This window comes from Tamandua tetradactyla, chromosome 2, assembly GCF_023851605.1.
Source record: "Tamandua tetradactyla isolate mTamTet1 chromosome 2, mTamTet1.pri, whole genome shotgun sequence".
Taxonomy (NCBI): Eukaryota; Metazoa; Chordata; class Mammalia; order Pilosa; family Myrmecophagidae; genus Tamandua; species Tamandua tetradactyla.
In genome coordinates, this window is record NC_135328.1 from 158901615 (window position 1) to 158914106 (window position 12492).

A 12492-nucleotide genomic window follows, 5' to 3' on the forward strand; every position below is an offset into this window, starting at 1 on the left:
TTAGTTATGCATTTATCTAGTAATTATTGAACGGTTACACAAAACCAAGCTGAGCAGCCACGGCCCTTTATGAGGTTCGCTTGGTGGGTGGCCTTACAGTTAATTTAGGATAGTTCTTCACTAAGCAGTTCACTTGCAGACAAATTAGCTAAACAGCCTTCTCCTTTAAATATTTTCCATGTCACAGTGAAACTCTTTACAATACAATAAAGGTACAGTTTTAATTACACGCTTCCTGACTTTTGTTTAGTCGTAGTTTTAAAACATTTGCTGGCACTCTTTTTTCCTTTGGTTGGGCAGTAATAGCTGGTTGTAAGTATCTGGCTAATGAATTTAATAATTTCCTGAGCTGGGTCTTAAAGAGCCTTTGCAAAGAAGATGCTTTTCCTCTTTACTCTCCAGTTACTTCAAATCTCATCGGCCAAATTTCCCATTAGGCTGGGCCCTGACCCTTGAGCTAATCTTGACCCATGTTCTCAAGTCCTCTTGCCTCTCTTCTGAATGTGCCTAAAAGTGGTACTTGTTAGGTCTATGATGCCTGCATTTGAAAATCAATTCTGGCAATTCTTATCGTGGAAAGACAGTGTAATGTTTTCTCAAATGGCATACGCAGTAACAAACATACACCTTGTGTCTGTTGGCAGATTACTTCAGGCCCTTGTTAGCAACAGGTACTCAACTGCTTCTCATTTTCCTCAGATGATTCAATTGCACTAAGCCAGGAGAGACAAATTAGATTCATCACCACCAAAAGGGGTACCAGCAACTTCTACAGCTAAGTTAAGAGCTTTCCTAAGAGGTACAAAGAAGTTTGCAGATACAAGAAAGCTGAGCACATCTACACTTACCACTTTTCCTATGCCAGGGGAGGGGTGCTATGTTTACAGTAATGGTGAAACATCATGAACATTCCTTCTTCAGAAGAGGGTCCTCAGTTTGGACAGAAAACTTTACAATATTTACAAATACATAGAATACAACATATGATACAATACATGCAATGCACAGAGTATTACAGATAGTCTATCAAAAGTGGACCAGACCACTTTGAGCTCACTATTTCTCTTAATGACTATGAAGGTAGAAGCTCTGAGTTAAAACCAAACAAATATATATTGAGCACCTAACTATACTCTGTACCCTGCTAAGTGCTACCCAATGCATATGCCTTCTGTACTTCATTATATTATTATTACACATAGGAATGGAAAGAACTCACTATTATTCTTAAACTTTCTCTCCATTTGCCTTCCACTAAATCTGTGAATCTTTCACATATTCAACAAACATTTTTGGGTGGTATTTTCCATATGCCAGGTTCTAGGCCGAGGGATTTAGGGTTGTACAATAAGGATATGTTCCTTGCCCTAACAGGCCATGGCATCTAGTGATGTCTGCTGGCTTCGTATTTTACCTCCCCTTCCTTATTCCTCTGTCACTGCCTAAGAATATTATGAATCTACACTCCTCCATCCTTTCCTGGAGACCTCAACTTCTTGGAAGGTAATCTTAATTCACACTATTTTCTGCAGTATATTTTTCTTGGCCAAATTGGGAGATCCTGTTAACTTCAGACCCTCAGATGTTTCATCACTAAAAGCAGGATCCCTGTTTGGGCTTTGACAATCATGGACTTACAGAAGTTTTATAGAGCATATAAACTTCTGACTACCTCTCCACATAGAAAACGGCAGGATTCTTTGAAAGCTATGCAGTAAATCTTTGGTTTATATGGTTACTGTTTCAGTATCTCATGCATATTTTCAGAATCAGGGCAATTTTCCTTCTATATTCCTTTCACATACATTTTTTGGGACTCATAAAGAACTGGAGGTTTAGCCTCATGTTCACAATTTACATCTTAATCCCTCAGGACTTGGTTTTCTGATGGTATGATTTGTTTGCTATTGCTGTGTTTTGCGTGCTTACAATTAGAAGGTGCACTGTTTGAGACTGGGGGTTAAGTGTTATGCTTGTTTGCACTCCCACAGTGCCAAATGCCACAACAGATGTCTATCAGGACGGCTTTCCTCTTGCCCCCTGCATCTCCTGTCTCACAGTGTTACAACTGCTGGTTTTCTTGTTGTAACATCCACTAGCAGGTAAGTGTCCTGAGGACAGAATCCATATTTCTCTTTCTCAGCAACTAGTAGAACACCTTGTAGCTTGTCAGTGGTTGATAAATATTTATGGAAAAATGAATGAGTCCTTTGGGGCTAAAAGGAGTCAGCTTGCTGATTTCAATATTTTAAAAAGCCAAACATGGTCTCAAAAATACTTTGTGAAGTGACTGGTACCCAGCTGAAACCTTGCATCAGCAGTAGCAAGTGGGCTAAAGGTCAAGTGGTTTGTTTATGACCGTATTAAAAACAAAAACAAAAGCAGTGTGGTAAGAATGGTTATGTCATGCTTATCAAAAGATCTAAATGGCTACCTTATGTCTTTGACTAATAAAAAATGTGAAAACAAACTAGTTTAAATAAATGCAGTTTATTTCTCTGTGGTGGAGACCAAGGTGAAATCTACTGATTTGATAGAAAGGTTTGATTTCTAGTCTTGAAATCTGGGCTGCTCAGATTTCTCATCCATAAAATTAATGTGGAAAATGTTGCTCATTGCTAACTAGTATATTTCTTCCCTATTTGCCTAGTTATGTTATTTGTCCTGATTTTATACAAAGTAAGAACATGCCCAGCTAAAAAAAAATCTATATTTTTCAGCCTCCCTTGCAGCTAGACATGACTATGTGTCATAGTTCTGACCAATGAGATATAAACAGAAGTTGCCAGGTGACAGTCTATAACACATGCAGACTGAACCAGCAGGAGCTTTGCTCTTGACCTTTCACCTTTCCCTGCTTGGAATGCAGATGGAAGATAGGAGCGTGGTGGCCATATTGTGATCATGAAGCCACAATGTGAGGATGAGAATGATCTACTAAGCACGGCTAGGAGGAGAAATCTGAGAAACCATGGAGCCACATTAACAGTCATGAATCACATATTCGTTCTTATGTGAGAAAAACGTGACTCCTACTTTTCTTAGTCAGATAGTCTGTTACTTGCAGCCCAAATCACCCTCGGCTGATGTAGGGAACAAATTAGATCAGAAGATCCCCAGAGGGTCTTACAATTCAAATGAAGCTCAATAAGCGCTTATTTGCCAATTACTTTCAACTTCTGCTTCTCAATGTGTACCGTGCTGTCTCCACATAGCTACTTATTGCATAACATTTAAATGAAATATCATTCATTATCTTGTGTTTTTCAAAGACTTTAGGCAGAAATGTAAGCTTTAAGACAAATTTTCAAGAAAATAAAAAATATCACTGATGATTACTTCAAATAATTCTTGAAAGGCATTAGAGCCTTAAAATCATCAGGGAAACTTAAAACTGTAAAAGGATAGAAGGAAAAACAAAGTCTTTTTTTTTTAATTATCATGAATAATATCAATTGTCATGATTAAATACTTCATGGTGGTTGAAATTTTAATTACTGATAAAAGAAAGTCTTTGAAAGCTCAATCTTTTAGCTTAAAGTGCATAGCAATTGTGGTAATATATAATGATATACACACTACTTTACTGAAATTTAATTTCTTTTTTGCCTGGGGACTTTCCAAAGTCCTATATACACTTTACCTAATTCTAACTGCAGAGAAATCAGTGGTAAAGCATTAGCCCCATGATAGAGATGGCCAAGCTGAGGCCACAAATTTATTACCAAAGCCACAAAGAAACCAGTATTTCTTTACCTTTAGGATATAAATAGAGAAGTGGTTAGAATGGCAATAAACTAAGAAAATAGCTTTTAGTAACAAAGTTTGCTTAGATAATCTACAAAATTTTCCTTTGGATGAAAGGCCAAAGGACATTCTTCTGCCTTTCCCATCTAGGACATTCTGTAGAAAGAAGTACTATGCGAACTATTATATATGTATCACCCTTGATTTTTCTGAAGCAATGAGAACCCATGGGTTTTGGGGAGGGGAGGCATGTCTTTGCATATGTTCATGTGTAATATGAGTTCTTTTTATTTATTCACCCAATATTTCAGCATACAACCCACATGGGAGGCACAATAAAGATACCAAAAAATAAATTGCAGATCCTGCCTTTTGGACATTTCAGTCTAGGAGGACAATGAGATGGGCATTAATTTACAAAGCAAGTCAAAGAGCATCAAGTAAAAGTGTAGACATTAAGGGCACAGGAGCGTAAAGAGTGTGAGATGATGGCAGGCTGGGTGGATCTGAGGAGGTTTCAAATAGACAGTAGTGTTTTAGCTGGGTCTTCAGGATGGATAAAATGTTAATAGGAGAAGGCAATAGGGGCAGCTCAAGATTTTCAAAGCTCAAGGTGAAAATGGGTTTAATTTAATTGTTTGCATGCTCTGAGTAGATACTCTTTTCTAGGCACTGTGACTAATGACTACACAATCCCATTTACTCCTCACATATTAAAATTCTCATGAGGTAGAGATTCTGACCTCCAATTTATAGGTGAAGAACCTATGAGTCAGGGAAGTAATATAACGTGCCAGATTCACACAGTTGTTAAAAATGGTGGACACTGTATTCAAACATAGGTCCATGGAACCCCCAAGTATTTGTACTTAACCCCTGTAGTATCTTGCCTCCCCTCAAGGCCCTATTTTTCTGCCTTTGCTTTGTGATCTTCAAAGAGAGGTTCCATTGCAAAAGGTGGCCACCAAGTTTCCAAATATAGCTTTTGTTGCAGTAAAAAAATAGGACCATTGTTTTTTCAGTAAGGTGAACTCACTTGGCGGTAGCTCTACTGAATATGACTTCTGGCCTGGGCATTGAGATATTTTTGCACTGCTGCTTGTCAACTCAAGGTAGTCCCATGAGAAATTTCAGGGAAGGCAGCTGAAGTCTTGCAGCCTGGGTTCTGACCAAAGGTGACTATGCCATGTGACCCTGAGCAAGAGTACAGGAAACAGCTTCACCCCTTCCCCAGAAACTGGTAAAGGACGAACTTTTCTCTGAGGCCTTTTTAAAGACTGTCAGTCTGTCTTCTCACATGATTTACCTGTTGGAGTTGTGGCAACTCTACATAATCAAAGGCACATCAGAGGCTAAATTCTCCTTTACAAACATATCTCATGTTTACTCCACACTGACTCCTTAGTCAGACTCGCTCTCTTCAAATTTGGGCTCATCTTCCTAAAAGATACCAATTTTTTGATCCAGGATGTGATGTCATTCCAAGCATCAGCTTTCTGACTGGTTCAGAGAAGACTAGAAGGGAATACAGTAGGGCCTATAGCAAATACTTCTAAAGAATGAAAAGCTGAATAACAATCTTTTAAAAATGTCTTAGCCAAAAATATCTTATTTTAGCCTATCTCAACTCTATGATTCTTACCACAAAGATGCAACGGAAGAGTTTCATGCCAACTATTCCAATTCCCTTCACCAGACCACTAAGGGGGGCAGGTTACGATAAGGATGGGTACCTGAGTAGACTTTCCAGAAAGGAGACCCGAAGATGCTGGGAATCATCTTGAATTCTGGTGAAGACAAAGAATCTTTGATATTCCATAATTCTTTAACTAGGCAGCTTTCTCTTTTCCTCATGAACAATTTTATAAGTACGAATATGAACAGGAGACTAAAACACATTGTGCTGTAATTTATAGAGGTTCACTCTGGCTCAGCCCAGGGTGGATGATTTTAGCAAATGTGCTTGGCTGTCTAGCATGCAGATGCTCCCAATCACAGTACCGAAGAATAAGTGCTAGAATGGTCATAATAATTTCTACAGTTTCTATTTTTCTAATTTAACCCTTTTACTAGAGAAAATTTTCTATTTTTGCAATAGAAAACTTGAAGTTTTAGGGCAAGACACAAAGTAGATACTCTTAATATTTATTGAATAATTAATATATGCACATTGCTTTGTGTTTTTTTTGCAGAGTCTCCATATGTATTGTCTTACTGTAGTTTTTGTACAAGAATGTGATATCGGAAGGAAAGGTTAATTCAACAGCAGCATTGTCCCCCCAAACCCAGGAAGTAAGTGGAATGGCAAAGAGGCAACTTGCCAGCTCTGCTGATTCCTAGCATATTGTTCTTTCCATCCCTTATTACCTTGCTACACATGAATCTTTCCTTTGCTTGGAATGTCCTCCATTCATCTAAATAATTTTTAAGATTTGACTTCAGCGCTAACAGCACATTCTGCATCACCTTCTGACTGCTTAGTTTCTTGTGTATCTCTCTCCTGCATTAAACTCTATGCCCTATGAGGACAGGAGTTGCTGAATCCCTGGTGTCTATTTTGTGACAAGCACTTAGTAAATCTTTGCTTAAGGAATGAATGAACCTTTATGACCCCTCAGAGCTCCTGCAGGAGCTTTTGCTTTTAACATTCATTTGGCATTTAAAACATGCTAAATTGACCATAAAAAGATGAGAAACAACAGATGCTTTAACTCTGGGATCATGAATCTTTTAACTGAAAGAGTTTCATATCTCTGATTTCTCACTACATTTTAGATGCTCCTGAGTGTCAACTGTGAATATAACAGCATAATACTGGCCCATTTAAAGAGAGTTAATCCGATTCAGATGTAGGTTTTCAAGTAAAAAATATGTATATGTATAGGTATATATATATACATACATACATATATATATATATACACACACACACACACAATGGAAGATATGTATGTATGCATGTGTATGTGTATATAATAAGCCTTTCTGATTATACCATACACACAAACACAAGTAAAATATAAGAGAATTTTGAGAATGTTCCACCAATGAGCTTAAGAAGTTTATAAAATGGAGAAAGTAAATTTGTTTAACTGCTGATAGAGAAATCATTCCACACAATAGTCAGAACGTTTATTTTTTAAATGTGATTTCTCCATGTGTACATGGGACAGCCCTATAAACTGCCATATTTCCCTGAGATGCATGGAGTATTCATAAAAGGACTCAGATTCGTTGGGCTAATATTGAGATTAGTGCAAGAAATATCCACTTCCCTAGATGTAAATCAAAGTAGACAAGTGATTATAACTTTCTAGGAAATTTTATGATACCAGCTGGTAGACCACAGACCTACCTAAACGAAACTCTGATGGAAGAAAGCAAGCGTGGTTACAACTATTCATATCCCTACTGTGGGAGCTCCATAAACAAACTAATAAATATTTTTATCTTGCAATAAGACCAAGTTAAGTGATTTGCTGTCATTCTCTTGAAATTTAAAGCTTGTCTTTAATATGAAATACAAATCATATTTCCTGTGGACACATTTTAATAATAAACTGGAAAGCATATGAGACAAAAATAATGAAAACTTTGCAATGAAAACCAGACAATCTACCACTTCAAAAAGAGTGAATGAAGACTACTCGTCAACACCCTGAGATAAACAACCTCAACACAAATGCCATATATTGAAATCAGGTTTCATGGCAAGAGAATCAGCAGGGATGAGAGACTAATAAAAAGCTAATACTTGAAAACAGGTCATTGACCCATATGAAAACATACTCACCTAACACATACACATACTCCATGTAATATGTGGGATGATTTGATTTTGGTTCAATCTAAATCACCTCCCACCTCTTTGCAAAATCCCATTGACAAAGAAACAGGCTTGATCCCTTTTTGTCCTAGAGGAGGATCAAGGATTTGATGCTAAATCTCTTTGGTCCCTAAAATTTCAAGGCTGTCTCCAGAGATAAGAAACTGGAACACTCAATGACTTCACAAGGGGTCGTCGTTGTCTCTAACTTTGCTACTTTGGTCCCAAAGACATGATTTATGCATAATTGAGGATCCTCAGGAAGCGGCTTACCTCTGGGACCTGTAATGACAGGTCGGTGATGTTGTGTGAATGCCGTTCCCAGGGAAGAGGTCTGTGAAGGTGAGGGGCTGCTGAAACCAGACTTCTCCGACTTCTTCAGTGCGGTTGGAGATGGCATTCCTGGCAGGAAGGATTGATTGATAAGTATACTTTAAATCATGGAACAACAGCTTATATACCTAAATAAAGATAGAACTTAAAGAATTGGGAAAAAAAAAAAAAAGGAATCCACCTGTGACTTGGAAGATTTGCTTTTAAAATTGCTTTGTATTTGTCCCTAGAACAAATAGGGGACAGAATGGTTCCTGATAAGCCAGTCTATTGAATTGAATTGATTTCAATTTATTCTAGTAAACCACTAACCATTGGGGGTTACTGTTATCTTCCATTACATACAGTCCAACTTTTCCAGTGTTCCTGAAAGTTGTTGTACATGCCTATGACATGTGCAGCCCTTTGAAAAAGTAGCTACATAAGCACATGAAGACCTCAGATGCAATCATTTTCTCCTGCCAATTAGACAGGTCTAGTACGAAGGCATTTTCTCCATATTTTAAATATTTACCCACTTTTAACATTTTTAAAACCAACAATGGTAACTCAGTTGTTCATTCAATGCATTATTTAAAAAATATTTTTATTGATAAAACTTAACATACAAACATATATTCTTAACACACAAACATTCCACACACGGTGCACAATCATGGCTCACAACATCATCACACAGCTACGCACTTATCACCACGGTCATTTCTCAGAACATTTGCAAAGTGAAAAGAAACAAAAAAGAAAAAACTCACACCTACCACATTTCCTCCCCCTCTCCCTCTCATTTACTACCAGCATCTCCATCCACCCAAATCATCCCAATCTTTGTCCCCCTATTATCTATCCATCTTCCATCTGTATGTTTTACTCATCTGCCCACACTAGACAAAAGGAGCATCTAACACAAGGTTTTCACCATACAGTCACACTGCACAAACCTTATCATCATACAGTCATCTTCAAGAAACAAGTCAATGCATTATTTTTAATAGACAAAAAAAAGACAAGAGGAAAAAAAATCTTAAATGACCCCAAACTGGAGATTGGTTTAAAAAATATGGTATCATCAATGAAAACAATACTGTAGATGAATAATGACATGGAAAGATACAGAACAATTACAAAATAAATGTTACACTATGACACCCTTTAAAAACATATTTCTATACACAGAAAATGAACGGGAAGGAAATACATATAAACTATTAACAGTAGTAGTCCCCTCTGTGTGTTAGGTTTTGGGTGATTTTCATTGTCTTCTTGTTGCTTACTTGTATTTTCTATGATGAACATACACTACTTTTCTGTTACAATAAAATGGCAAGTGCTGGTTTTAAAAAATAATATTTTTACTATAGTATCTAAGGTTTTCAGCACATTTCCAGCATAGGAAATGCTTTGGGAAGAAAATAATGAGAAAATAGTTGGTTGTAATTAAAGGATTTGTAATGCTCTCAGCAACCATGCTGACATACACAACTGGAGGCACCTAACTGTTTGGTATGGTGCCAATTAAAAACAACGACAATTTGGGTATAAAAATAAAGGAAATGACTTTTAGCCTCCATATCACAGGAAAAATTTGGGTTCTCTAGTTCGCAGTAAAAATTGGTCTGTACTGATGTCAAAAGAACCGAATTTCATTTACTTGTGATGTTTACTTATGTTGTGTTCTTCCTATGGCTGGAGAATTATTTGGGTGAACAGGAAAATAAGTAATAAAAATAATAATGGTTTTAGCATGTAACTGTTATTGGGCAGTTGCTAACACATTGTACCATGTACTGTGCCCAAAACTTTATAGGTATAGATCTGTCCAGAAATACAGGTAGTTTTGGCCTATGTCTAAACATGTCATTATTTCTGATCACAGATTTCCTAAAGAAATTCTAACAGCCTGAACTTGGAGTATTAGTACTGAGTCTATAAGCTCAGTGACAATGTGTGATTTGTTCCTCAACCCTTCTATTTGCAGCAAGTGTCCCCAAAAGATATTTAAATTATTTCCATAAGTCTCAGCTTTATCTGTGGCTTTACAAATGGATGCTTGGATACAGCAACCTAGCAGGTTTTGATACCAAGAAAGAAAAAGATTGAAAATCGATAAGTACATTTGCACAGTCAAATGTAAGTACAATATGAAGTGGGGTGTGCTTTCATACTAACTCAACAAATTTGTATCAAATCCATTCTAGATCATTACCCATATGATTTGAGTTAAAAAGCAAAGAAAACAATCTAGTAACTTGAACTATGATTGTTTGTTGAATCAGTAACCAAAGTCACACTATAGCACAATTGTGCCCAGTGAGTTTGGCAAAAATAATTACCTGACCTAAGGTAGTCTCATTTAACTATATTAAGAAGGAGATTTCAAATAAAAAAATTAAAGGAAAGCAACCAAGATGTAAACAAATCTCCCAGTTTGTTCAAATCTTTATTGTGCAAACCAATTTTTAGGCTATTAATCAGTCTGCTGATTTAAATTCAGTCAAATGTCTGAATTATGTGTCATGAAACAAAAATAGAATAGAAAATGAAAAAATCAAAACTTTTAATGTGGTGGAATTATTTTCAGAAAAATGAATCACTCATGAAATCCAGTATTGAATTAACCTTGTTAAAAGAAGTGAATCAGGTTGTACTCAAGAAAAAGTTATCCCTTAGAAAAAGTTCATGTTTTCTAGCCCATGACATTATAAATACTGCAGAAACGATGACATGATTTAAATTCACCATAAACCTTTTAAAGGAGAAGGGAATTAAAAGTACAATTTAAGCACTGACAAGTATCAAGAATGATCAGTTTGCTAACTGGGTTCAAAAGTGGCAAAATTCACTCCTCTTTGAAAGAGTTAAAAAGGGAAGAAACACTGTGCATGCAAGAAGAACAAGCCAAACTATGTATAATCTTCTAAATTTATCCCAGTCAAGTAATATGAACCCCAAGTCTATCATGAAACTCAAAATTACTTTGTGCTTTCAATTTTTAAAGACTTGTATTGAACACATTTCCTTATTATACTTTTGTATTTTCACTATATGCATAATGTATGTTTTGGTTAATTTGCTTTGTATACTTAATTGACCAGATGAAATTTCAAAATGTTAGTGGACTGCTCTTTGTTAAAAGCTAGAGAACATTAATCTCGGTTTTTATTTTTGAAATCAAATTTTGTTTCTGTACATTACTTTAAAAATAAACTCCTTGTTAAATTTTTTACCAATTAGCTATGCACAACTGTTACACAGTTACTGTGCAGATGAATGATTGACTGGATTTCTCCTAATGGCTCAAAACTTTAATTTCAGTGTTTTAAAGAAATAACTGTTCTTTAAAAAAAGATAAAAGATAAGGAATGCCACCCATTTTTTTTCCTGGTGCAAACAGGAAATACTACTTCAAAATAAAAATAAATAAGAAATTTTACAGACAATAAGCAGAAGTCTAATATAATGTTTTGTTGATTTCATCCTTTTGATTCTCATAAAAAAAATATGCACCAATGGTCTTAAACAGAATTGGAGGTGGATTTCAAGAAGAATTTTTGCTTGTCAATTGTTTTCTAAACATCCAGAACTTCTGAATTTCCCTCCACTTTGCAATTTTTTCTAAGCTACCCGAGTTATTTCAAATTGTGTTTAGTGGATGTTATGGCTTGAACTGTGGGGCAAAGAGATATATGTTCAAGTCCTAACTTCTGGCCTTGTGAAATGTGATCCTATTGGAAAAAGGTTCTTTGAAGATGTTGTTAGTTAAGATGAGGCCAAACTGGATTAAGGTTGAGCCCAAATCGAATATGACTGATGTTCTCAAAAGGAGAGAAAATATGGGCACAGAAAGACAGAAGACACCCAAGTAACATGGAGTTAAAATAGTCATATATGAATATTTAATTCCTTTTCCATTGGGCATAACAAATGACCACAAAATCAACAACTTACAACAGCATATATTTATTATCTCACAGTTTTTGTGGGTCATGATTCTGGGCATGGCTTACCCTCTGCTCAGGGTTTCACAAGGATGCAGTCAAAGTTGCAGCTATGCTCTGTTTCTGAGACTGAGTTTGCTTCAAGCCAAAGAATTCCATGGATTACCGACAAGCCACTGCCAGAACCCTACAGATTTCAGAGGACGCATAGATCCTACAGACATCTTGATTCAGACTTCTAGTCTCCAGAACTATAAGATAATATATTTCCATTATTTTAAGCCACCCAATTAAGGCAAACATAGATGAAATTCTAGTCCTTCGGTGAATCTGACCCCTGGAGGCACTTATGACTGTGCAGCCCAACAGGAAAACCTTGAAAGTAACAGCCAAATGTAGTATTGACAAAGATTCGTTTAGATCCATCATTAACATCTGTGATAGTCAGATATCTAAGACAGCCTCCAAGATTCTCGGCTCCTGGTGTGCATGCCTTGTATAATACCTTCTGCTTGAAGGTAAGTGGCAACTGTGGATATGATGGATGACATGCCTGTGATAAGGCTATGTTATATTGCAAATGTGAAGTGATTTTTGCAGATGTAATTAAGATCCCTAAATGAGATGACTTTGAGTTAAGCAAAAGGGAGA

The 12492-nt window shown here is 36.4% G+C and overlaps 1 protein-coding gene and 1 long non-coding RNA gene across 4 annotated transcripts in view; one reads left to right on the forward strand and one right to left on the reverse strand.

Moving 5' to 3' along the window:
• Positions 1-6261, forward strand: part of LOC143674144 (uncharacterized) — a 39974-nt gene extending 33713 nt beyond the window's left edge. The window contains exons 2-3 of the long non-coding RNA XR_013170883.1: positions 1992-2102; positions 5940-6261. This is a non-coding gene — a long non-coding RNA (uncharacterized LOC143674144). The remainder of the gene's footprint in view (positions 1-1991; positions 2103-5939) is intronic.
• NFIA (nuclear factor I A) overlaps positions 1-12492 on the reverse strand; it is a 373058-nt gene that overhangs the window by 67536 nt on the left and 293030 nt on the right. For all 3 annotated transcript variants that reach the window (XM_077149470.1, XM_077149471.1, XM_077149469.1), the window contains exon 7: positions 7847-7975. In XM_077149470.1, the coding sequence (XP_077005585.1) occupies positions 7847-7975 (129 nt within the window). The remainder of the gene's footprint in view (positions 1-7846; positions 7976-12492) is intronic.